Genomic DNA, 27,571 nt, shown 5'->3' with positions numbered 1-27,571 from the left:
TGCCCATGACTCTTGAAACTCCACAAAGAAAACACAACACATCAAAAGGGGTGAGTGGCACCTTTGTTCTGAATTCTTTAAAGGGGTTCAACTCATTAGAAGCCTTCTCTAGATTTTTCTAGTACTGCAGGTGGCAAAGGGGAAGGAGGCATGCGGTAGAAGAAAAGTAAATGAAAGAAACTTTTTTTTTTAAAGACAGGAAGCAAACACAGAAACCAAGTGCATGGTTTTCTGTTTTGTTTTCCCTCTTTTGCAGCTGCAAGGAATTTTAGCCAAATTAGAGAGGCCTTGTTACCCATAATTTGGAATTCTCACCCAGATTTGATCAAGTCAGGTACAGTAGGTCAAATCTGATGGGAGAAAGAAAAGAACAAACAACAACAACAAAACAATGTGATCTCTGAGCATGCTAATAATAAGGAGAAATTAAGATCAGCTGGTTGTTTTTGTTGTTGTTGTTGTTGTTGTTGTTGTTGTTTTTTTTTGAGACGGAGTCTCGCTCTGCTGCCCAGGCTGGAGTGCAGTGGCGTGATCTCGGCCCACTGCAAGCTCCACCTCCCGGGTTCACGCCATTCTCCTGCCTCAGCCTCTCCGAGTAGCTGGGACTACAGGCGCCCGCCACCACACCCGGCTAATTTTTTTGTATTTTTAGTAGAGACGAGGTTTCACCGTGGTCTCGATCTCCTGACCTCGTGATCCGCCCGCCTCGGCCTCCCAAAGTGCTGGGATTACAAGCGTGAGCCACCGTGCCCGGCGATCAGCTGGTTGTTAACTTTAGCCAAGACAAAACCCAAATTCAGCTACTTACCTAGGGTTGGGTCTTGCGCTGAAGAAGCAGGAAAAAAATCAAACTTGTCTTCCCTGTTGGGAGCAACCTCAGACTCTGTAAAGGAGTTACCTGCCTTCCATCATCATGAAAGCAGGAAATCTTGCCTTCCTTGTTGGAAGCAAGTAAAACTCCAAAAAAAGGGAGTTGTACAGCAAAATAAACTAGCTCTTGACCAAATTTGGGAAGACTTGGTATTCTCTAGAGTGGGGTGCTCCCAGGCCTCAGCAAATTGTCCTATTGGTTTGAGCCATAAAGTTAGCTCATGCTGGTATCAAGGACCAATAGGAGATTTGCCAAAGGTCAGGGGTACCTCCACTCAGAATCCCTTTGTGGTTGCCAAATGTGAACCCCAAACATCTGAGATAGGTTTTGGTTAATTTAGAAAGTTTACTTTGCCAAGGTTGAGAACGTGTTCCCCTCAGGAGGTCCTGATGCTATGTGCCCAAGACGGTTGGAGCACAGCTTGGTTTTATACATTTTAGGGAGATATAAGACATCAATCAACCTACATGATGAACACTGGTTTGTCTGGAAAGGCAGGACAACTTGAAGCGGGGAGGGGGCTTCCAGGTCATAGGTAGATAAAAGACAAATGGTTACATTATTTTGAGTTTCTGATTAGCATTTCCAAAGGAGGCAATCAGATATGCATTTATCTCAGTGAGCGGAGAGGTGACTGAAAAGAATGGGAGGCAGGTTATCCCTAAGCAGTTCCCAGCTTGACTTTTCCCTTTAGCTTCGTGATTTGGGGACCCCAAGATTTATTTATTTTCCTCTCACAACACTTTGGGCAGAAATTAAACTATTTGCCTTGCATACATCTCTCTTCAAAAGAAAGCTATCTGTGCAATAAGCTCTTATCAGTAAATTGCTCCTTACCCATTAACTCCACCTATTAAGTTCCTGTATGCAAAGCCCAGCCCTGGATAGGGAGACACAAATGTAACATTTCTCTTTGGCAGACAAGATAAAGATAGAATAAGACAGGTAATACCTAGTTGCCGAAACTTAGCTCAACACAGGCCTATGGTCATCAATGGTACACTTACTCTGTGTAAGGTACTAGATTAGATACTAAAACTATAAAGCCAGGCACAGTGATTTATGCCTGTAAACCCAGCACTTTGGGAGGGGAGGCAGGAGGATCTTTTGAGGCCAGGAGTTTGAGACCAGCCTAGGTAACACAGCAAGATCTCGCCTTTACAAAAAAATTTAAAAATTAAAAAAAAAAAAAAAGCCACTGTATTGGTGCATGCTTGTAGTCCTAGCTATTCAGGAAGCTGATGTGGGAGGATCACTTGAGCCCTGGGGTTCAAGACTGCAGTGAACTATGATCACATCACTGCACTCCAGCCTAGGTGACAGAGCGAGACCTCATCTCTAAAATAAACAAATAAATAATATATGGAAAAAAATTTCAGGTACAGTCTTCATCCTTGGTGTAGTGGGAAAGATAGACGACAAAAATTAGTTAATACTGCGATGCCCAGAGTACTATGGGATCACAGAGAAAAGGTTCAAGGAAGGCTCCATGAGTTACTCAAACCATCTTGAGGCATGGTTAAGATTAGCAAGTGAGAAAAGATGACAGGAAGCAGTGTTATAAAATAACATGGGTATATGTCAGGAATTCTTTGGATAATAATACAACAATACTAAAAAGTTATCACTAGCAGATGAGCTCATGAGAGGATTTTGTCAGTTTTGTTCACAGTAAGTGTGGCTCATAGTAGGCACTTATTAAGTATTTGTTAAATGAACAAATGGATCTGAGTTCAAGGTTTATGGCAAGGAGCAACAGGGAGGGAGACAGGGCAAAATTAGGGAGACCTTGGAAGAAGCTTGGATTGTATGGTGATGGGGAAAAACTGAAGATGTTTACAAAGAAGGATGGCATGCCTGGATTTGTGGTTTTGAGCTTCAGGGATGAGAAAGGACCTAAGTGGCACAAGACTGGAGACCGAGAGAGACAAGTTATATAGCCATTGCTAAAGTCAGGTGAAAGCTGACCAAGGTAAAACATATGGAATTCGGTAGCAAACTTGTCCCCTAAAGCCACCAGAATTGTTAACATGAAAAAGACTGGCAATATCAAGTGTTGTCAAGGATGCAGAGCTAGAGCTAGAACACTCATCCTCTGCTGGTAGAGTACAAATTGAAAATATATGCAGGCCAGGCATGGTGGCTTACGCCTGTAATCCCAGCACCTTGGGAGGCTGAGATGAGCAGATCACTTGAGGTCAGGAGTTTGAGACCAGCCTGGCCAACATGGTAAACCCCCGTCTCTGCTAAAATTTTAAAAATTAACCAGGAATGGTGGTGGGAGGCAGAGGTGGGAGAATCGCTGGAAGCCAGGAGGCAGATATTGCAGTGAGCTGAGGTTGCAGTGAGCTGAGATTGTGGCAGAAAAGAAAAGGGAGAAAGAGAGAGAGAAAGAAAGAAAAAAGAAAGAAAGGAAGAAAGAAAGAAAGAAAGAAAGAAAGAAAGAAAGAAAGAAAGAAAGAAAGAAAGAAAGGAAGGAAAGAAAGAGAGAGAAAGAAAAGAAAAGAAAAGAAAAGAAAGAAGAAGCCGGGCGTGGTGGCTCATGCTTGTAATCCCAGCACTTTGGGAGGCCGAGGCAGGCGGATCACGAGGTCAGGAGATCGAGACCACGGTGAAACTCCGTCTCTACTAAAAATACAAAAAAATTAGCCGGGCGTGGTGGCGGGCGCCTGTAGTCCCAGCTACTCGGAGAGGCTGAGGCAGGAGAATGGCCTGAACCCAGGAGGCGGAGCTTGCATTGAGCCGAGATCGCGCCACTGCACTCCAGCCTGGGCGACAGGGCGAGACTCCGTCTCAAAAAAAAAAAAAAGAAAAGAAAAGAAAGAAGAAAATACATGCAGTATAATTTCAAAACCTGTGGGGTAGCTTCTACTGAAGCAGAACCCACAATCCCACTTTTAGCTATACAACAGAAATCAGTGCTTATGTGCCCACAAAGATATCCCTACAAAGATATGGACAAGAACATCCACAGTAGCACTATTTGTCACAGTGAAAATGGATAAACATTCATGCAATGGAATACCAAAGAAACACTGAAAAATGACTGTAGTGACACTATCCAGGTACATCTCATAAATATCATGTTGAGTGGAAGAAGCCAGACACAGAAAAATACATATCATAGAATTCCATATTTCTTTTTTTCTATTTTTTAAAAACAATTACATTTGAATCAGTGCACCATATTCTTTTTTTTTTTTTTTTTTTTTTTTTTTGAGACAGAATCTCTGTCTGTCACCCAGGCTGGAATGCAGTGGCTTGATCGTGGCTCACTGCAACCTCCACCTCCTGGGTTCAAGTGATTCTCGTGCCTCCGCCTCCCACGTAGCTGGACTTACAGGTGTGTACCACCACGCCTGGCTAATTTTTGTATTTTTAGTAGAGATGGGGTTTTGCCATGTTGGCCAGACTGGTTTCAAACTCCTGATCTCAAGTGACCCACCCGCCTCAGCCTCTCAAGGTGCTCGGATTACAGGCATGAGCCACTGCACCCGGCCGTCCATCTTTAAAAGTCCAAAAACAGGCAAAATGAATTTATCATGCTTCCTGCCAAGACGGGTCATTCAGGTAGCCAAGCCCTGCCTATGTTCCCACCAGAAGTTCTTATCTCTGCACGAGCTCTGACCTCAGATTTTGCAGAGGATCATGAACCTTCATGCCAAAGAGCCACCACCTAGCTGCCACCTAACTCTTAGCAAAGAGAAACTTTCGCAGATCCTTTCTGACACCTTCCTCCCCTGGCCAAGGCCAAAAGAAATAGTTATAGGGGAGATGGTTACAAACCAGGCAATTCAGATAAATTATGAAATTCTGCACCCACACTTAGGTAACCCTATTCTCAAGAATCAAAAGAATAATTTGCTGTTATAGAAATGGATTCATGAGCAACCTGGTAAGTGAAATGGGATCAAGGTAGAGTTACAAATCTGGGGTTTACTTTGAAGAAATAAATACAATGACACACTCAGGCAGAATGCTGCTGCCTGGAGAAGCAGAAGCCTTAGGTGTGGGGATGGTTTCTCCATGCAGCACACTGGGCACTAAAGTTAGTTCTAGACTTTTCTAGCCCCTGCCCCAAAGTCCTAACACTATTCCTGGTGGCTCAACCGCCCCTTACTGGGAACTCAAGTTTTCACCCAATCGCAACCTCACACTCTTCCTTGTCTTCAACCACGTAATATATTTAGTACTAAAGTCTTTGAATTCCATCTTTCTTCAAACATAAGACACTCGTGAAAGATGCATTCTTATTTTATATACCACTAAAAAGTGTTCCAAGTGAAATATAACATACCATCCACTATGAAATGCATTCTGATTCAGAGATGTAAACATTTGAAAAGAACACGTGCTTCTTAGAATCAGTGAACTATAATACTCTTACCTGGGGAGAAGTCAGGGAATGACAAATCTCAAGCCATTTGATTTCAGGAGATTGTGTATATTAATTAACAAATCCTCGATACCAATGTATAAGAGCTCTGGGAAGTTCCAATGATGGAGTTTGTTTATTTCCAGCATCATTATATGTTTTAGATCTTAGATTAAAGGTATATTATGGAGAATTATACAGATCTGGCAAAGTTTTAGCATAAGTAATTTTGAAAGGATCCAAATATGAAAATATTATGAATTTAATGTGTTTAATGTGCATTTATATTTAAAGTGTCTTGCAGATGATGGAAATGAGTAGGATTAACTTTTCATTCAGGAATAAAATTCCTTAAAGCCTCAACATTTTTGCAGTACTTGAATCAATAAATGTTTCACCTTTGTGCATTTGTGAACAGATTTTTGAATTTTGTGGAGCTGATGCTAAAAAATTGGAAGCCAAGATTCAAGAATTAATGTAAGATGATCTCCAAGGCAAAATACACTTGTGACATTTGAAAAGGCAAGAGCAAATGTGTTTATGCTTTCATTTCCAGCAAATATTGTAGTGTTCTATTGGTCTCTCTCCTAATGCTTTGCTGGTTGAATACCATAATGCAATCTCACTGCAAAATTGCTAAAAACTGTTGCAATATCAGAGATTGTGTCATTTCCATTCTCCAACTTGGGCTTCCCACTTGCTCTGAGCACACTCCTTGGGCAGTGTTTTTATGACCTTCACAAGAGAGGTCCTGCACAGCTAAGTAATACCAAGTCATCAAGATTTTCCAGAGATCAGCAAAGATCCAATTCTTCCCAGTGGTCAAGGAACAAATAAATGCCTTAATGCCTTCGTGCACTTTGAATATATGAAAGCCTCCCCCCATTCAGCCATTTCTTATGGTATAAAATTCTTCTCCAATGCATCATTTTTTTTTTTTTTTTGAGACAGTCTTGCTCTGTAGCCCAGCCTGGAGTGCAGTGGCATGATCTCGGCTCACTGCAACCTCTGCCTACCAGGTTCAAGCTATTCTCCCACCTCAGCCTCCTGCGTAGCTGGGATTACAGGCAGGCGTCACTACACCTGGCTAATTTTTGTGTTTTTAGTAGAAACAGGGTTTCACTATGTTGTCCAGGCTGGTCTCGAACTCCTGCCCTCAAGTGATCCTCCTGCCTCAGCCTCCCAAAGTGCTGGGATTACAGGCATGAGCCACCATGCCCAGGCATCATTTTATGTTTGACCGCTGTCATTTTTCTATCTCTCTCACTCCCTTTCTAAAGTCCTCCTATAAACACAGACACACACACAGACCCACACACATACAAACCAGAAAGTCCTTTTACTGCCTATTGGAAAAAAAAAAAAAAACAGATAACTCAGACATTTAGAGCCCAGAGGAGATGGTTTCTTCTATACTATACTAATTGTGCCTATGCTGAGGCTGCCACCAGACGAACACTGGAGTCTTAAGTCATAGACAGAGTGGAGCTGGCTTTCCTAGGCATTAATAACTGAGATTTTGATAAAGCATAGGCTCCATATGCTTTTTTAGAATTCTTTGGAGTAGGCAGAGCACAGTGGCTCACGCCTGTAATCTTAAAAAACTTTGGGAGGCCAAGGCAGGTGGATTGCTTGAGCCCAGGAGTCTGAGACCAGCCTGGGCAACATGGTGAAACCCTGTTTCTACAAAAAATAGACAAATTAGCCAGGCATGGTGGCTTGCATCTGTAGTCCCAGCTGCTTGAGAGGCTGAAGTGGGAGGATCACTTGAGCCCAGGAGTTTGAGACCAGCCCAGGCAACATAGCGAGACTCTATCTCTATAAAAAAGAAAAAAAAATACAAAAATTAGCCAGGCATGGTAGCTCATGCCTGTAGTCCCAGCTGCTTGGGAGGCTGAGGTGGGAGGATCACTTGTGCCTGGGAGGTGGAGGCTGCAGTGAGCTGAGATCATGCCACTGCACTCCAGCCTGGATAATAGAGCAAGACTCAGTCTCAAAAATAAAAAATAAAATAAATAAACAGATAAATAAAAATTTAAAAAAATCTTTGGGCTATAGAGGAAACCAGCACATACTAGTTTAAGCGAAAAGGAGAACAAATATGCATTGAGCACTTACTCTGCCAAACACTGGAATAGGCACTTAAAATAAAACTTGATTCGTGGAATCCAAATGCAGAGATACAGTCAGCCTTCACATGAGATTAGAAGCAGGGAGAGGAAAGCTATGGGGGACTCAGGATATTTCCAAGTATTTCTGTCCTCTGCTTTTCATCTGAATCATCCTTTATGTTGCTACAGATAGATGTTCTTTATTTTCCAGTCTTCGTGCTGGAAAGTAGTCCCTGCCAATAACTCCCAAGCATGTATTATCTCCTTCTTTCAAGAGACCAGCCAGACTATTCCTTCCTGAACAACTCTAGCCAGGGGGCAGGATCACAACAATAAAGGCAATTTTGCTCCCATTATAAGGGTGGGGGTGGAGATGGTGGGAACCCCGGAAAAGCAAGAGGCTGAAAAGACTTAAAATGTTGTACTCACTGCAAAAAATAAACTTTTAAAATAAAATAACAATTTAAAGCTAAAGTTGTCTGATAAAAATCTGTATATGCCATGCTCACATATATATTTAGTGTATTTGCTAGACAATATCCTAAACCTTTTGCATTCATTACCTCATTTAACTTTTGCAGCAATCCTATAAGTGGAATTGTGTTGAGAAATGTTTAACAACTGGTTCTCTGGGAGAAAAATACTGCCTGGTCTGAAGTGGTTGCCAATTTCTGTGGTGTAAATACTTGGTAGATTTCAAGCTACCCAGTGGCATCACTGAGCATGCAGTTGGGAAGAGATGTACACAATAGGCCCTCATGAGCTGGTAAGATTTAGCTGTAGCACACCAGTACCTATAGTGGAGGTACTACTTTTATCCTTATTTTCTTGCACAGGAGAAAACAGACACAAAGAAGTTAAATGACTTGCCCAAATTTCCCCAGAAAAATCCGCATTGGACCCCAGCTCTATGATGCCAAAGTTAAGACTAAAGGTTTAAGCAAAGTTGTATAGTCAAGCTTATAAACATGGCATATAATGGTGACCTCATTTTAATAAGACCTCATTTAGAGGGGCTTAGAGTAACACATATCAATTTGAACTTTCAGGGCTAATGCCCAAGTTTGTAAACCATAATTGCGATCTACCCAATTCTTTGCACCATACTGTATCTAGATCATCTCTCTCTCTCTAGATCATTTCTCTCTTCTCTTTTTTTTTTTTTTTTTTGAGACAGGTTCTCACTCTGTTGCCCTGCCCTGGCTGGAGTGCAGTGATGCAATCACAGCTCACTGCAGTCTCCATCTCCCAGGCTCAAATGACCCTCCCGCCTCAGCCTCCCAAGTACCTGAATCCACAGGCATGTGCCACCACACCCAGGTAATTTTTGTATTTTTTGTAGAAATGGGGTTTCACGAAAATGCCCACGCTGGTCTAGATCTCCTGGGCTCAAATGATCTGCCCTCCTCCGCCTCCCAACGTGCTGACATTACAGGCATGAGCCACCATGCCTGGCCTGGGGCCTCTTTTTAACCTCCACAAAGAATACTGCAGTTCTGCCGGGCATGATAGCTCATGACTGTAATCCCAGCACTTTGGGAGGCCGAGGCGAGTGGATCACAAGGTCAGGAGTTCAAGACCAGCCTGGCCAACATTGTGAAACCCTGCCTCTACTAAAAATACACAAATTAGCCGGGTGTGGTGGCAGGTGCCTGTAATCCCAGCTACTCCGGAGGCTGAGGCAGGAGAATTGCTTGAACCTGGGAGGCGGAGGTTTCAGTGAGCTGAGATCAAGCCACTGCACTCCAGCCTGGGCGACACAGCAAGACTGTCTCGGGAAAAATATATATATATATATTGCAGTTCTTCCATCGGAGCCCATGGGCCCTTTAAGCCAGCAGTCTGCTTTACTCCAGCATAGTACCCTGCAGTATTCACTGAAGCAAGCCCACCATCTTTCCTGACAGCCTCCTGATTTCTTCCATGTGCACCGAACAACTCAACAATATCTGCCCCAACCTCCTGGCTCCAAAGCACAGTTCTCTCACTTCTCAAAGTTTGCATTAATGACAAAATGCAAAGAAAAATACGTATCCAGATTTACTGCATTATTTCCTCCCAGTGAAGTTAAGAACATCACTTAACCACAACAAAGTCTTTTATCTAGGACCAGAGATCGGGTCTCATGCCTGTAATCCCAGCACTTTGGGAGGCTGAGGCAGGAAGACTACTTGAGTCCAGGAGTTTGAGACCAGCCTGGGCAATGCAACAAGACCCCATATCTACAAAACCTAAAAATTAGCCAGGCATGGTAGCACACGCCTGTAGTCCCAGCTACTCAGGAGGCTGGGGTGGGTGGATGGCTTGAATCACGGAGCTTGAGGCTGCAATGAGCCATGATCGTGCCACTGCACTCTGGCCTGGGAAACAGAGTGAGAACCTCCTCTCGAAAACAAAACAAACAAACAAAAAACCAGCCTGACCAACACGGTGAAACCCCGTCTCTACTAAAAATACAAAAAAAAGTTAGCCAGGCGTGGTGGCGGGCGCCTGTAAACCCAGCTACTTGGGAGAGTGAGACAGGAGAACTGCTTGAAACCGGAAGGCAGAGGTTGCAGTGAGCCGAGATTGTGCCACTGCACTCCAGCCTGGGCAATAGAGGCAAAACTCTGTCTCAAAAAAAAAAAAAAAAAAATTTACCTAGCTCTTGTATCTCCAATGAACACACTTTTAACATGCTAAGAAAGTTCTGACTTATCATTAACATTTATTCACCTAGGATTTACAAATTTCAGTCTAAATTTAAAATCTTCCTCCCCAAACATTTATATTGGGCACACTCACCACTAGTCCTGGAAAAGTGTGAGGTGGGTCAAAAACCAAGTTGGGACCTTCCTCACTTTCACTTTCAGTACCTTCTCACCCAGGTTTTTTTCCTCATCCTAATCTGCTATCACCACCCAGCACACATTTTATGTCTTATTTCTCCAAAGCCTTTCTTGTTCTTACCAAAATCCATTTCTCCCATCATTCATTCACTCATTCATCCAACAGTCATTAATGGGGTGGTTTGATGCTAGCAGTAGGCCCATCCTAGGGATGCATAGAGTATGAATATTCTCCTTGAGATGCTCACATTTCAGCAAGAGAGACAGGCATGCGCAAACAAAGCTAAAGGAATTACAGTAACAGATGCTCTAATCAATATTTATACAAAGGCAAAGTGACGTAGAAAAACAGGTAAGAGTGATTGATTTGCCTGGAGGTTGGGCAGGGAATGGGATTGCATTTCAGTGGCTTCTGGGAAGAGATGACAGTTAGGCTGGGCTTGAAGGCTAGGAGGAGTCTGTTAGATACCCAAGGGAAGAAAAGGCTGATAACACAGAAAAAACAGTGATTTGAAAATGGAGGGCAGAGGGACAGTGCCAGAGTCTGCAGTGCTGGAATTTGGGGAAAATGGAAAAAACCAGCTAATCTCAGTAGGCCCCCTAAAAGGCTTAAAGTGTCTCCTTTTCAGAGGCATTTGTTTGCATAGGAGCAAAGTTTAGCACAGTAACATTCAGTATTAGAAAGCATGCTCGATTGGCCATCAGAAGATGAGTTCTCATCATAGTCTATTAGCAGCTGTGTTGTTTGATTTTTCAACACTTAGGAGGAGAAGCTGGAGTAAGGATTCTAAAAGGCCCACTCATAAATATATCTACAGGCCAGGCACAGTGGCTCCTGCCTGTAATCCCAGCACCTTGGGAGGCCAAGGCTGGTGGATGACTTGAGGTCAGGAGTTTGAGACCAGCCTGGTCAACATGGTGAAACCCCGACTCTGCTAAAATTACAAAATTTAGCCAGGTATGGTGGTACACGCCTGTAATCCCAGCTACTCTGGAGGCTGAAGTGGGAGAATCGCTTGAACCCAGGAGGTGGAGGCTACCGTGAGCTGAGATCATGCCACTCTACTCCAGCCTGGGTGACAGAGTGAGACCCTGTCTCCAAAGATAAAGTTAAAAAATAAAAGGCCAGGCCCAGTGGCTCACGCCTGTAATCCTGGCACTTTGGGAAGCAGAGGCGGGTGGATCATGAGGTCAGGAGTTCAAGACCAGCCTGACCAACACGGTGAAACCCCGTCTCTACCAAAAATACAAAAAAATTAGCCAGGCGTGGTGGCACGTGCCTATAATCCCAGCTACTCAGGAGGCTGAGGCAGGAGAATTGCTTGAACCCAGGAGGTGGAGGTTATAGTGAGCCGAGATCGTGCGCACTCCAGCATGGACACCAAGAATGAAACTCTGTCTCAAAATAAATAAATAAATAAATTATAAAAACCCATCTTCACTGTGGACCAACTTGTACTATTTCAAAGGAGTGATGCTTGAGCTCAGAAATAATGTTCTCTGTGCTGCTTTCCACAGCTTGTGGTGCTCCTATTCAGCCCCACACTTCACAGGAGCAGAACACACTCCAGGGTCTATTATGAGACCTCACATGTGGATTGTGAGAAAGCTCAGCATGGGATTCAAACCCCACTCCTGAGTAAGCACTATTGTGTGGTCCAGTTGTTTAGCTGTTGTCCAAAATCATAGTTGGCCCAGCTAAATCTGAAATAGGTCCTCCCTGACAGTGTCAAAGGAAAAAAAAAATTGCATAGGGCACTAACGAACATACAGTGCTAGGCTAAGCTCATTTAGAATTTGTCACCCAGGTGCGGTGACTCATGCCTCTAATCCCAGCACTTCAGGAGGCTGAGGGGGGAAGGCTGCTTGAGGCTAGGAGAATGAGATCAGCCTGGGCAGCATAGTGAGACCCTGTCTCTACAAAAATTACAAAAATTAGCCAGGTGTGGTGGTGCACATCTGTGGTCCCAGCTACTCAGGAGGCTAATGCAGGAGGATCACCTAACCTGGGAGGTCAAGGCTGCGGTGAGCCATGACCATGCCACTGCACTCCAGCCTGGGTGACAGAGTAAGATGCAGTCTCAAAAACAAAAAAAGAAAGAAAAAAAATTGTGCTCAATAAAAGAAACTACTCTGCCTGATGCAGTGGCTCACACCTGTAATCCCAACACTTTGGGAGGCTGAGGTGGGTGGATCACCTGAGGTCAGGAGTTCGAGACCCGCCTGGCCAACATGGCAAAACCCTATCTCTACTAAAAATACAAAAATTAGCCAGGCATGGTGGTGTAATCCCAGCTACTCAGGAGGCTGAGGCAGGAGAATTGTTTGAGCCCTGGAGGTAGAGGTTGCAGTGAGCCGAGATTGCACCACTGCACTCCAGCCTGGGCAACAGAGTGAGTAAGGCTCTGAGAGAGAGAGAGAGAGAGAGACAGAGAGAGAAGAAAAGAAAGAAGAAATTACAACAAAGTTTGTAAAAGCCCATCTGAGGAGCAGAATCACTTTTCACATTACATTTTTATGACTGAGCCCTAGTATCAGGCGTCCTTTCCTCCAGTGAGAAAGGGAAAGAACGGTTTCAGACAACATGCTTGGATAGAACTACTCATCTCCAGAAAAAACAGTGGAGTAAGGCAGTTGGCCTTCTCCATGGGTTAATATTCTGAATAGCACTTTGGTCCAGAGTTGAAGGCCTTCCTGAAGCTAGCCCAGCTCAGAACTGTTGCCACCTGGGAAGTCTTGATTCTCGGTGTGTTCAGCAAGGGCAGAAGGTCCTCCTGAAGACACTTGAGCACTCTTAGGCAGTAGTGTTCTCAAGGCTCCCAAGCAACCCTGGGAAACCAAAACAAACAGACACGCATTTCCCATGTCTCTGGACCTTCATTTCACATCTCTGGGCTATAGATTCAATGTCTATTAAGGTTCTGTGCAGAATAGTGTTCATTCTTCTTGTATGCATGTTATATGTCAAGCACTGTACCAAGCAATATACCTCAGACTCAATTTACATTGCTCATCTAAGTCTCACAATGACTGAAATTGATATTATCATGATTGCCACTTTATAGATGAGGAAACTAAGATTTAGAATTTGTCTAAGTTCTCCACAGCTAGTAAGTGATGGAGTGGTCGTTTGAGATACTGCTACGATAGCACCATAATGTTACTCGTATATGTAGCCATCTACACGGGGTGATTCAAGAAGACTCAAACATTTCTCTTTTCTCCAAAAGACTTCTTCAGTCTCTCTAGCCTCTCCTGATTCCTTTCTCTTGTAGAGGAGGAATGAGTTTTAACAGTTTAGTAGTTTTGCTTAAAGAATATAGAGCAAGTTTTTGAAGACACAGTATATGTAACAGGTCAGTTTTGATTAATTCATTTAGTCAGTAAACATTTATTTAATATCTATTATGTACCAGGCATGGATCAAAGTTCTTAGGATACAACAGTGAAACAAATAAACAAAGATCCTCTACCTTAAGGAGCTTACAGTCTAGCGAAAAAAGACAGAAAATAATAAATAAGTAAAGAGCGGATTATAATAAAAGGTGACAAGTCTTGCAAAACAAATGAAAACATAAGATGGGATAAAGAGGATCAGGAATAGGGGGGTGAAAGAGGCAGGTAAATAAGATGTCAGTTGGCCTCAGTGTGAAACCACTGTTGCAAAATTGTAACTGTGAAGATTGTTACAGTGATACAGTGAAAGAGATCTAACCTAACTCACTCCATCTTGCTTTTAACCTCCAAGTTGTCCTTGTTCATTCCTGGGCGTGGGCCAAACTAACTTTGGAAGAAACTTAATTTATAGTTTAACTTTGAAACAAAGACATAATATCCCTTTCCCAAAACAAATGCTTTTCCTGCCTGGGGACTAGTCTGCCTTTGCGGGACTAATAAATTTGCCACAAGATTAGAAATTATGGTTTAGGAGTCATGCAGCTAGAGGCCACAAGATTCTGATCCTCCTCAAATTTCTCCTGGGGATAACATCACTATTGTAAAGCCTAAGGTCAGTGCTTGAGATGTTTTGCAGTCCCTGCACTTGATGGATCAGCTGGCATCACCCAGATTGATAAAGTGGCTCATCTAGTCTTGTGGCCCCCACCCAGGAACTGACTCAATGCAAGAGGACAGCTTCGATTCTCTCTGATTTCATTTCCGACCCAACCAATCAGCACTCTCAATTCACTGACCCCTACCCACCAAAATGTCCTTAAAAAACCCCATACCCTAATTGTTGGTGAGACCGATTTGAGTAATAATAAAACTCTGGTCCCCTATACAGCTGGCTCTGTGTGAATTACACTCTTTTTTTTTTTTTTTTTTTTTTTGAGACGGAGTCTCGCTCTGTCGCCCAGGCTGGAGTGCAGTGGCGCGATCTCGGCTCACTGCAAGCTCCGCCTCCTGGGTTCACGCCATTCTCCTGCCTCAGCCTCTCCGAGTAGCTGGGACTACAGGCGCCCGCCACCACGCCCGGCTAATTTTTTTTGTATTTTTAGTAGAGACGGGGTTTCACCGTGGTCTCGATCTCCTGACCTCGTGATCCGCCCGCCTCAGCCTCCCAAAGTGCTGGGATTACAAGCGTAAGCCACCGCGCCCGGCCGAATTACACTCTTTATTGCAATTGTCCTGTCTTGATAAATCAGCTCTGTCTAGGCAGCGGGCAAGGAGAACCTGTTGGGTAGTTCCAGGTGGGAAGGTAAGACTTAAGCGAAGGTTTTGAGGAGGTAAGGAAATTAGCCAAACTCTGTGGAGAGAATAGGAATTGAAGCAAAAGGAGCAGCTGGAACAAAAACCCCAAGACAGAGTGTGCCTGGTGTGTGTGAGAAAGGATATAACAGTGAAAAAAATAAAATAAACAAAGATCCTCTACCGTAAAGAGCTCTCAGTCTAATGAAAAAAGACAGAAAATAATAAATAAGTAAAGAGTAGATTTAATAAAAGGTGACAAGTCAGCAGGTGACAAACGGCAAGGAGGGCTGGCTGAAGTAGGAATGAGGAAAAGAGTGCTGGGAGAGGTGGTCACAGAAGTATCTCAGAAAACTAGATCATATAGGCCGGGTGCGGTGGCTCACGCTTGTAATCCCAGCGCCTTGGGAGGCCGAGGCGGGCGGATCACGAGGTCAGGAGATCGAGACCACGGTGAAACCCCATCTCTACTAAAACTACAATTGGCCGGGCGTGGTGGCGGGCGCCTGTAGTCCCAGCTACTCGGAGAGGCTGAGGCAGAAGAATGGCGTGAACCCGGGAGGCGGAGCTTGCAGTGAGCCGAGATTGCGCCACTGCACTCCAGCCTGGGCGACAGCGAGACTCCGTCTCAAAAAAAAAAAAAAAGACTAGATCATATAGAGTTTTGCAGGACATCGTCAGAACTTTGCTTTTATTCTATGTCAGAATGGGGGCTGCTGAAGTTTTGAGCAGAGGAGGGACAAAGGGAAAACCAGGAGGAGTCTGTTTTAGTAACTCAGGCAAGAATTAATGGAGCCAGCCAGGCACAGAGGCTCATGCCTGTAATCCCAGCACTTTGGGAGGCCGAGGCAGGTGGATCACTTGAGGTCAGGAGCTCGAGACCAGCCTGGCCAACATAGTGAAACCCCTGTCTCTACTAAAAATACAAAATTAGCCAGGCGTGGTGACACACACCTGTAATCCCAGCTACCTGGGAGGCTGAGACACTAGAACTGCTTGAACTTGGGCGACAGAGGTTTCAGTGAGCCAAAATGGTGCCACTGCACTCCAGCCTGGGCAACAGAGCAAGATCTGTCTCAACAACAACAACAAAAAAAAGAATGGACCTGAGACCAAGGTAGTAACTGCAGAGGGGGTGAAAAATGGATTTTTTATACGTATAAATAAATTGGGATTAAATTTCCTGATGGCTTGTATGGGGGGCCTGAGAGAAAGAAGAATAATACCTGAGCACTTTGAAGGGTGGAGTTGCCAACCACTCTCACAGAGATGGCTGAGGGTGGAGCTGGTTTCTAGGGAAAGATCAGGGTTCAGGTTTGGACATGTTAAGTTTGAGGCATCTATTAGGCATCCAAGTGCTGTCAGTGAATAGGCTGTAGAATATATACATCTGCAGTGCAGGAGAGAAGCCTGGTTTGGGGATATAAATTTTTATTTTATGTTTTTCACCCAGGCTGAAGTACAATGGCACAATCTCAGCTCACTGCAACCTCCACCTCCCAGGTTCTAGCGATTCTCCTGCCTCAGCCTCCCGAGTAGCTGGGATTCCAGACACACGCCACCACACTCGGCTAATTTTTGTATTTTTAGTAGAGATGGAGTTTCACCACCTTGGCTAAGCTGGTCTCGAAACCTTGACCTCAAGTGATCCACCTGCCTCGGCATTCCAAAGTGCTGGGATTACAGGCGTGAGCCACCGCGCCCGGCCTGGGATATAAATTTCGAAGTAGTCAGCACATAAATCTTTTAAAATCACAAGACTGAATATGACCTTCAAGGGAGTGCATATAGATTGAGATGAGGATGAAGGATCCTAGACACTTCCACATTATGAGGGTGAGAAGAAGAGAATAACTTACAAAGAAGACTGAGAATTCACGACAAGTGAGGTAGGAAGAAAACAGAGTGTAGTGTCCCAGAAGCCAAGGAAATAAAGCGTATAGAGGAAGAGAGAGTGACCAACTATACCAAACAATGGATCAAGTACAATATTGACCATTAGCTTGAGCAACATGGAGGCCACTGGCAACAGTGGGGTGCGAAACTGATTTGAGTTGCCTCTGCAACTTGGGTTTTACTATTCAAGAGGACAAATGAAAAGGTGCTGGTGGCCAATTAGGAGAGATATATTTCCTAAAAGAATTACATTCCGAAGAATTCCTAAAAGAGTTATTTCCTGTAGGTACCTGCTGGTTAGAAATTTGTCCCCTACGACCGACGGGGCACCTGGTGGGAGGGACCGGGAGCCCGCACTGGGGAACTGCAGGATGCAGGCCCTCGGGCAGGAGCGTCTGGCAGAGCCGGGAGCGTGGCAGGCTCCCTCCTTTGCAGGACAAGGTGGGGCCTCTGTGGCCGTCCTGGACAGGCCGGGGTGGCGGCAGCTTTACCCACGTGGAAGTGGGACTGGGTCTCACTTGTCTGGTGGTGGTCTCTGGCTCCACCTTGCTTGCTGCAGCCCTGGGGAGCAGGCACTGGGTGGTTCTTCCACCTATTTGCTGCTGGTTCCCTGGACAGTGCATGGGCAGCGGGGGGCTGTGGACAGGGCTGGAGTTTAGTCTAAGGTAATGTGACAATGTTGGTTTCTTAGTTTTGACAAATACAGCATGGTAACTTAAGATACTAACATCAGGGCCAGGCACGGTGACTCACACCTATAATCCCAGCACTTTGGGAGGCCAAAGCACGTGGATCACCTGAGCTAAGGAGTTCAGCACCAGCCCGGGCAACATGGCAAAACCCCATCTCTACAAAAATATACAAAAACTAACGAAATGTGGTGGCATGCACATGTAGTCCCAGCTACTCAGGAGGCTGAGGTAGGAGGACTGCTTGAGACTAGGAGGTCAAGGCTGCAGTGAGCTGAGATCATGCCACTGCATTCCAGCCTGGGCAACACAGCAAGACCCTGCCTCAAGAAAAAAAAATGTTAATATCAAGAGACTGAGTGAGGAATATACAGGTACTCTCTACCATCTCTGCAACTTTTTAAAAATAAATTACAGGCCAGCGCGGTGGCTCACGCCTGTAATCCCAACACTTTGGGAGGCTGAGGTGGGTGTATCACCTGAGGTCAGGAGTTCAAGAGCAGCCTGGCCAACATGGTGAAACCCCATCTCTACTAAAAAAAAAATACAAAAAATAAATAAATAAATTCGGGCGTGGTGGCAAGTGCCTTTAGTCCCAGCTACTCGGGAGGCTGAAGTAGGAGAATCGCTTGAACCCAGGAGGCAGAGGCTGCAGTGAGCTGAGGTCACACCACTGCACTCCAGCATAGGCAATAGAGCAAGGCTCTGTCTCAAAAATAAATAAATAAATAAATTTTTTAAAAATCCAAAATAAAGTCCATTTTTTAAAAAAATGCACTTGTAAGGGGATGTGCTATGAAGGAGAAGCACTCATGCTTTGTGAGCATGTCCTAAGGAAAGGAAATTTGAACTTGCCAGAAGTCAGAGATGGCTTCCTGATGTGATAACTGTAGACCTGAGACCTTAAGAATGAGGGAGCATTTTTGAAAACCGCAGTTCTCAAAGTCAAACAAACTCATACTTAGACATTACAAGAGTATTTTGGCCATACACAGTGGTGTGCATCTGTAGTCCCAGCTACTCAGGAGGCTAAGGAGGGAGGATTGCTTGAGGCCAGGAGTTCAAGGCACTACAATCGCGTCTGTGAACAGCCACTATACTCCAGCCTGGGTGACACAGCAAGACCTATTTCTTCAAACATACACACACACACACACACACACACACACACACACACACAAAACAAGCATTTTGCTTCCGAGAAAGTTTTTCAAGTAAAGATCATAAGTATTATTGCTGATGCATTGCGCATTTTCAGCCCAGACCTCTGTCTGGTGAGGCAGATGGAAACCTTCAGGGGGTGAGAAGACTGTGCACTCTTTTGAAGCCATTTCTCTTTCCCACAAACCTGATGTTGCCAGAGACAGGAGTGGAAAACTCTACAGCCTGTAATCTTTAAATATTCGGGCCCAGATGTGATGGGTCTATTAAGCAGGACAAATGAAGTGTGTTCTTCACTCCACCAAAGCAGCCTATCACTGCTTACCCATTCCCCATGCATGCCATTCTTCCAAGCCCAGGTGATATGGGAGTGAGAACCAGACAGAAGTGGGGCCAGACAAGATTTCCATGCCAAGGATGGAAGCCTGGAGCTAGCTTGCTCTAGAGAGTCAGGCTGCTGAAGGGCGAAGAATATGACCAAGGAGGTGTAGACTAAAACAAGGCCCCTGGACTTAGAGCAGCACTAGTATTAGTAAAAGCGACTGAATATGCCTGGCACCTTGGCTCACGTCCTACCATTCCAGAGCACAGGCCACTGTAACGCGGATGGCTGAAAAATCATTATATAGCCAGTGACAATAGAAACGCCAAATTACATGCATGAAGGTTTAATGTCAATGTGTAGTATGTGTAAGTTAGACAAATGAACGTCAAAGACCACCTGTAAACCCAAGCCAACACTCAAAAGTCACAGGACCTCTGGAAAGAGCAGCTGTGAAAATGTCTTTAGAGAAGAAGAACAGGATGGAGAATGAATTTCATGCCCATATGTGGCAGATGTCACATGAAGTCACTCTGGCAGCTCAGGCATTTTACGTTCTGTAGCATCTCTCTACATGTTGGAGCAGGCAGATGTTCAGTTTTCTTCACTATTATTTCAGTTCTGCCTCACATTGGAACAATAAAACAAGCCATATGTCAGAATCCAAGAGAATTCTCTGGAAACCAAAGGCTTCTCCATCTCACTTTCAGCAGCCAAAGTCTCGATGTGACTTCACTTGCTTACAAGTAGAAGGATCCATGCTTTTATAATGGCCTTTCTGTTGTAATAGGAAAAAGAGAGAGGTGGCTTAATTTTTGCCTGTTGTCTAATGAAGAGTCATGCATTTTTACCAGTGCAATTTTTATTTATCAAACACTAACTGTTTCCAGCTACCTGTCTCTACTAAAAAACAGAAAAAAAAAAAAATTAAGGCACAGGGGCACAACCTGTACTTCAGATACGCAGGAGGCTGAGGTGAAAAAGAGGTTGAAGTGAGCAGAGACTGCTGCATCACTGCACTCCAGCCTGGGTGTCAGAGTGATACCTTGTCTTAAAAAAAAAAAAAAAAAATCAGAGTACATCTACTATAATAATGTGGGTTCTGGTAGTCAAGTTTGAAAGTCATTGTGGTAGGGGCCTCATCTTCATTAGGGATGACCTAGTTCAGGGATTCTCAAAGTGAAGGTCTGGGACCAGGAGTGTTAGCATCACTTGGGAATATGTAAGAAATGTACATTTCAGACCCCACTCCAGATGCCCCTAACCAGAAGCTGTTAGAGGTGGAAGCAGAAGACACATGCAAGGAAAATGGAGATGATTCTGATGCACACTCGCTTTTGAGCGACCCTGGTGAAGTACACCAAAGAACTGATTAAAAATATCAATGAGGCATTAAAACACGAGTAAAGACAAAAACAAGTTGCAACCCTTTGATAAACAATGAGGCTCAAGAATCCCAAATAAATAGCCAGAAAAACAGCTACAAAAACTTTTACAGGGGTAAGTAAGTCTTCTTTAATAGAGTTGCATCTTACACAAGGCTAGGATCTAAAGATAGAGGGTAAGAAAAAAGTAACATCAGTCAAGATCCTCCATAAAGTACAGTCAGTCCTGTGTCCCAGTAAGGTCCACGTGGTCATTTTTGCTCTTCTGCACTGAAACCCATCATCATTTCCTTGATGGAGGGCCAGATGGAGTGGTTGGCTTGTGTCTAGTGCTGTATTGTTCCACAAATATTAACTGAAAATACTAGAATCCGTTCTGTGCAGTGAGATGGTACCCAGTTGGGCAAACAAACTAATTTCCCAGTATGTGTGTGTGGTTGGGAGTAGGAGGTGTTTATATTATTTTTCTCTCTCTTCACATAGTTGAAGTCACCACAAGTTACCTTTGCAGCAGATGCAATTCCAGTTATCCACCATTTACTTGGTTTAACTTTTCATTCCCCAAAAGGGATGCACACACACACACACAATTTCATTTACTCCTTACACAACTCTATGAGATCAGTAATACTTTTTTGTTTTTTTTGGGGGGGGGGGTTTGAGACAGAGTCCCACTCCATTGCCCAGGCTGGAGTACAGTGGTGCTCATTGCAACCTTTGCCTCACGTGCTGAAGCAATCCTCCCACCTCAGCCTCCTGGGTGGCTGGGACTACAGGCATGTACCTGTATTAGCCACCACATCTAGTTAATTTTTCGTATTTTTAGTAGAGATGGGGTTTCAGCATGTTGACCAGGCCCTGGCTGAAGCAATCCTCCCACCTCAGCCTCCCGAGTAGCTGCGACTACAGGCATGCAACACAACGTCTGGGTAATACTATTGTCTTTTTAGTAGAGATGGGGTTTTGTCATGTTGCCCAGGCTGGTCTCGAACTCCAGAGATCAGTAATACTTTTCTTATTGTACAGACACGAAGTTTAAAGGTTGAGGTAGCTTGTCCAAGGTCACACAACCAGCAAATGGTTGAGTGTAGATGTGAACCCAGGTATGCTAGAGAAAATTAACAGCATGATACGCTAATACGACAAAGATTCTCTCAAAGCAAAGAAAATTTACTGCCTCAGTCGATCCTTTTATTGGTGTCACCCTTGGGCCCATGTACCCTAGGATACAGGAAATGGATTTCAGAGAAATTGCCTTGGCTAGCATATTCCCCTCTCCCAGGAGTGTTTCTGAAAATCTGTGTGTGCCACTGATAGCTTTTTAATATACTATGTGTGCTCACTCTCAAAAAAAAAATCCTGAGCCTGTCTTCTTGCCATTGTTGTTGTTCACATTAGGTGTCCTCTTAAAAGGAAGCATTAATTTTATTATTCCTCATCGAGGCTTTACAGAAAAGACTGGCCAGGCACGGTGGCTCATGCTTGTCATCCCAGTACTGTGGGAGGCCAAGGTGGGTGGATCACTTGAGCCCAGGAGTTCAAGGCCAGTCTGGGCAACATAGTGAGACCTCGTCTCTATGAAAAATACAAAAATCAGCTAGGTGTCGTGGCATGTGCCTGTAATTCCAACTACTTGGGAGGCTGAGGCAGAAGGATCGCTTGAGCCAGGAGGTGGAGGTTGCAGTGAGCCGTGATTGTGCCACCGCACTCCAGCCTGGGTGACAGTTGTGAAATCCTGCCTCAAAATAATAATAATAATAATTTAAAAACTTTTAAAAAAGAAAAGACTGGATGGGCATGAGAGGGCAGAGAAGAGCAGCCAAGGAAAGAAGATTTAAGCAATATACGGTACAGTATTTTTATAAAGCCACTGCTCCCCTGGGGCGATCCTTATTCCTTCTTAGTAAAGAAGGTGGGGCTTTTCTCCAGAAAATTCCATCAACCCGGGAAAGATCAGATGGCAATTTACCATGAGGTAAGAATGCAACCTCTGCCAGAATTCCTTAGCCCTTAACTTTTCAAGCTTTAGTCATCAGCAAGTCACCTTGATCATCATTTACTTCACCTATTCACTTTTTGTATATGAATAGATTTATTTTACAGTGAAATCTTTTTTCACCACGCCTTAAAGAGAAAATGAGTGTTGCTCTTAGAAGTGGAAGAAAACTTCAAACATGAGTGCATTGACAACAAAATGACTTTTTTTTCAATTCTAACTTGATATGTGGCTTGTCAAAGACTCAAAACATGAGTGTTCATTCTCTCTTTTCTTCCCTCTCTTCTTCCCTGTCTCTTTCTTTCCCTCCCCGACCCCCTTCAGCAGGATGAGCAATTATCAGAGAGATGTTAAAGATACAACAGCACCAACTAAGACTTTCTTCTTGAGTAATCAGTCAGTATTGAAAGATGATTTTTTTTTTTTTTTTTCTGAGATTGAGTCTCACTCTGTCACCCAGGCTGGAGTGTGGTGGCATGATCTCCGCTCACTCCGATTCAGGTGATCCTCCCGCCTCAGCCTCCGAAGTAGAATTACAGGCACAAACAATGTCCCGGCTTTTTTTTTTTTTTTTTTTTTTTTTTTTTTCTTGCTCTGTCACCCAGGCTGGAGTGCAGTGGCACGATCTCAGCTCATTGAACTTTCTTCTGCCTCCAGGGTCCCAGCGATTCTAGTGCCTCAGCTACCCATGTAGCTGGCATTACAGGCATGCACCACCAAGCCCGGCCTTGGAAGAGAATGAAAAGGATTCAAGAGGGGTCTACATGAGAACTCTCTTTACTTTCTCCTCAATTTTTCTGCAAACCTAAGACTTTTCTAAAAATTAAAGTCTTAATTTTTAAAAAGTGTACACATAGAAATAAAGACTTTTAAATTTTTTTAAATAAATTAATCTTCTCTCTGGGTAAGTCGAGGTTATTTAATTCTGCATTCCCCAGACTACCCTGGCAGGGAAAAGTGCTGCTTCCCTTCAGTAGCTACAGAGACAGGTACACACCCTTGACAGCAGCCATCTTTTTGTCAAGTGTGGTGGATTTTTATGACTGCCCAGAGTTGCCAGATAAAATACATGGTGCCTAGTTACATCTGAATTTCAGTTAAACAAGAGATAATTTTTTACTATGTCTCGTGTAATAATTACCTGAGTGTCCTGTATTTTTTTACTTGCTAAATCTGGCAATGCTATGCCTTTCTCCAGTGAGATTCAGCTTCCTAAAGACAAAGACTGTGGCATTCCAGCTTTGTGTGTGCGGTACCTAGGACATTACCAGGGACTTAGTGAAGGTTTGGTTATGAATCATTGCATGAATGACTGCACCGAACTCACCTATAACATAGGATTTCAACTAAGATCATGAGTACAGTTCTATTTCTACCTAGAAATGCAGGTTTGGAAGGGGGAAAGATCATGTGTTCAAATATAATACATTCAGAATCTACAGACTGGTCCTGAAGGAAGGAGCAAAGGCGTCTGTATTATTCTCTATCTTGTCTTTAACACATAGAATAACAACTCACACACTGCATGGTTTCCCTATGCTTTACGAGTCTACAATCTGCTCCCACACAGATTGCATTATGAAGGTGAGAACTTAACACTCAGTCCAAAGCCAGGCAGAATAAATAGCAACAGCAGCCAGGAGCGAATGTACTCCATGTTGAGACTTGTTCTGTCTCTATTAATCAGGCTGATAATTAATCACTGTGCTTGGGTTTAAAGCTTTCCTGTGAGGGCAGAGTGCAGTAACGGAAGAGTCAATCACAGGCTCTGAAGTTGGACAGACCTAGGTTTGCAGTTATGACTCAGTTACTGCCAAGCTAAAGTCTCCTCTGGGGCTCAGCTTTCTTACCTGTAAACCAGGTTATAATGGCTACCTCCAAGAGGTCACTTTGAGTATTCAATGAGGTAAGGTACATGAAGTGTTTTGTATGGTCCCTGCCCATAGCAGGTGTTCAAGAGTGGTAATGATGATGGTGATGAGGATGATTGTATTTTCATTTCTACTTTTCCAGCTAGATTTACAATCTCCTTTAACATATTAACTGCTTTGTTTTTTACTTCCTTTTGTTTTTTGAGAAAGGATCTCCCTCTGTTTCCCAGGTTGGAGTGCCTCAGTGTGATCATAGCTCACTGCAGCCTCCACTTCCTGGGTTCAAACAATCCTCTCACCTCAGCCTCCTGAGTGGCTGGGACATGCCACCATGCCTGGCTAATTTTTTTATCTCTTCTAAAGATGGGGTCTGACCACGTTGACCAGGCTGGTCTTGAATTCCTGGGCCCAACTGCTCCTCCGCCTTGGCCTCCTAAAGTGCTGGGATTACAGGCATGAGCCACTGTGCCCACCCTTTACTTCTTTTATATGCTCCAGAAACCTCTAGTGTAAAACGCAACAAAGAGTAGTTATGCTGTATACATCCAAAAAGACCAAAGTTTAGAAAATTCTCAGTGTTCCGCCTGCCTCAGCCTCCCAAAGTGCTGGGATTACAGGCATGAGCCACCAGATCACTTGAGGTCAGGAGTTCGAGATCAGCCTGACCAACATGGTGAAACCTTGTCTCTACTAACAATACAAAAATTAGCCAGGCATGGTGGCGTGCACCTGTAATCACAGCTACTTGGAATGCTGAGGAAGGAGAATCGCTCAAACCCAGGAGGCAAAGGTTGCAATGAGCCGAGATGGTGCCACTGCACTCCAGCCTAGACAACAAAGTGAAACTCCATCTCAAAAAAAAAAAAAAAAAAAAAAAATTCTCAGTGTTTTAGTGCCTTTCATAAAGCTGACACTATTTAACCACCATAGAGTAAGGTATGAACAAAAATTAACCTTTGTAGGTGACGAGTGGACTGCAAATTGTCTTTCCTAAATCATTGATAGGCTGAGTTTGGGAAGATAAGAGACATGAAAGAAATAAAGAAGTAGGCACTTCTTAAAATAGAGAAGGACGACTTTGGCATAAAAACTCCTCTTCCCACATTTCCCACCAAGACATTCTATTGGATACATGCCCTAACCACAGACACCAACTATTGCGAACATATCAAAATAGATGGTGGTTGCCCAGGCATTCAAGAAAAGAGTTCAAAGTGATTGACAGTCTACTCTGGGCAAACGAACACTCACCATGGAGAAACTAGTCTCCAGTTTTAGTCCTTATTCGTTCCTAGCTTAATTTAACTGCAACTATCATTGTATTTGTTTTTCCATAATAAAATAACCCTAGCAAAGTCCTCATTGTCACCTACCAATGTCACCCCTGCCTCAAAGCCTCTTCTTAGAACTCTGTGGCTTTGGACGGTTTACTTTGCCTGTAAGGTAAATTTTTAACTGAGCCAGCTTCTCCCCAGTGCTAAGTGTAAGTCTAGGAAAGACTATAGTGGTCTATTTTTTTCTAGCCATTTTAGCACCCATCCGAGGTCAGCTTGTATGTGTACTCAAGCTGATGAAACTAAGAAGGATCCAAAGGTTGAGGTTTGGCTCTCATTAGCCAGAAAATCCACTGACATCTTCCTTTTTACAAGACTTGGAAACTGAAAGGAACTTGACTTTCATTCAGTAATTGTTGGTTGTGCCATTGCTGTTATACTGGTTATCACTGCCATGGGGAAAATGAATGTATCAGAATTATTCCATCCTTGTCTCTGTCTCTGATTAGGCCTAGAAATGCCATCTACCCAGCCACTCTCTCTACTTGGTGAAGAGAAAACTAAGACATAGGAAGGGAGAGGAAAAAGGATTAGCTAAGAGTAATGGCCTGGATTGTTCTATATGCAAAGTGAGAGTGCAGAATTAGAGCTTCCCAACTTTTCTCTGCTGTTTGCTTATTCGATCACCCTGTGTATGTAGTTTGTATGAGGAGCTTAGTCATCTTACATAATTTAAAGGGGTCCAGATGCCTTAAATTATATGAATAGTTACTCATTTCCCTATGATAAACATTGTCGGTTCCCAGAGGTCTTCAAAATGCAAACATCCTATGTGTACCATAAATCTCTAACACTTTTTAAAAGCTAAGTTCCTTTAGAAAAAAAGAAAGAGAAATATCTGGAAAACAATTTAAAGTTGGAGATCAAATGGAAGAAAGGTAGTAGTGAAGTGGGGACAGAAAAGGATGCTGAGAGGGTGGTGGTGAGGCAGGGACAGAGAAGATACCCTCCACTGACTTTATAGTTTCACCTCTGGACTGCCCCCTGGAAGTGAGGAGTCAGTGGATTCCATTGGGAGCCAAATCTGCCACATACAGATCAAAAAATCTCTGTACCTGTGGCAATTGTGGCTTCTCACAGCATCTGATTGCCCTGTTCTCAGGAGAACGGGAAGAAACAGCCCCGAGTCTACTCTAGGGATATTACTGAGAACACTGCAAATCACACCACAACGGAACAGATTTATCCTGGTTTCAGCAAGAGGAATTCTTCTTCTTCAGAGTAGCTCGTTTTTACTTCATGGACACTATGAACCATGAAGCTGAGCACGATTCTCACAGTGGATGCTGTAATGTTCCCTAAATCCCCAGTACCAAGCAGAAGGTCTCAACCACTGCTTACTGTGGCTATTGGCTGTTAATGGCTCTCAGCTGCCCCACTTCTCCCAAGAATGACCCTTGTCTGATGGGAGTGCTTTGTCTAAAAGGTTATGACGCTTCCAAAGGCATCCATAGTCAATGACTCACTTTGGGGTACAAAAGGCCCCCATTCCTTTCAGGATGGAGACTACAATCCTTAACATGGCTACAGGGCCATATGTGATCTCATCTCCATCTACTTCTCTACCTTCATCTCATAACCCTCTGACCCCCACCTACACACACACACACACACACACACACACACACACACACACACACACGCACATGCACACACACAGACATGCCACACTGGCTTCTTTCCAATATGGAAAGGTGATAAGTTTGGTTGGGCATGGTGGCTCATGACCGTAATCCTAGCACTTTGGGAGGCAGAGGTGGAAGGATTGCTTGAGGCCAGGAATTCAAGACCAACCTGGCCAACATAGTGAGACCCTGTCTCTATTTTTTTAAATTGAATAAATAAAAGAAAGGCAATAAGTTATTTCCTACCACAGGGCCTTTTTTACATGCTGTTTCCTCCTTCTGCCATGCTTCTCCCTGTACCCTGTTTGCCTATTTACCTTTAGCCCAAAGGACTCTCCCTCCAGGAAGCCTTCTATGATTCCTCAGGTTATAAAAGGGCCCCTTGCTTTTACATTTTAACGGCACGATGTGGCTCTCC

General features: G+C 43.9%; 1 protein-coding gene and 1 long non-coding RNA gene across 4 annotated transcripts in view; one reads left to right on the top strand and one right to left on the bottom strand.

Moving 5' to 3' along the window:
• The window catches only part of TXNDC8 (thioredoxin domain containing 8), a 34,710-nt gene extending 28,938 nt beyond the window's left edge, over positions 1-5,772 (top strand). The window contains exons 4-5 of one of the 3 annotated variants that reach the window (XM_032164844.2): positions 4,701-4,766; positions 5,541-5,648. In XM_032164844.2, the coding sequence (XP_032020735.1) occupies positions 4,701-4,766; positions 5,541-5,567 (93 nt within the window). In that variant the 3' untranslated portion in view covers positions 5,568-5,648. The other 2 variants (XM_032164841.2, XM_032164843.2) reach the window with 2 other exon arrangements.
• Positions 1-27,571, bottom strand: part of LOC116475534 (uncharacterized) — a 137,458-nt gene that overhangs the window by 85,634 nt on the left and 24,253 nt on the right. The window lies entirely within an intron of this gene.

Source organism: Hylobates moloch, unplaced genomic scaffold (assembly GCF_009828535.3).
Source record: "Hylobates moloch isolate HMO894 unplaced genomic scaffold, HMol_V3 SCAFFOLD_10, whole genome shotgun sequence".
Taxonomy (NCBI): Eukaryota; Metazoa; Chordata; class Mammalia; order Primates; family Hylobatidae; genus Hylobates; species Hylobates moloch.
Note: the sequence above shows the minus strand (reverse complement) of the source record. Positions and strands in the feature narration are given on the sequence as shown.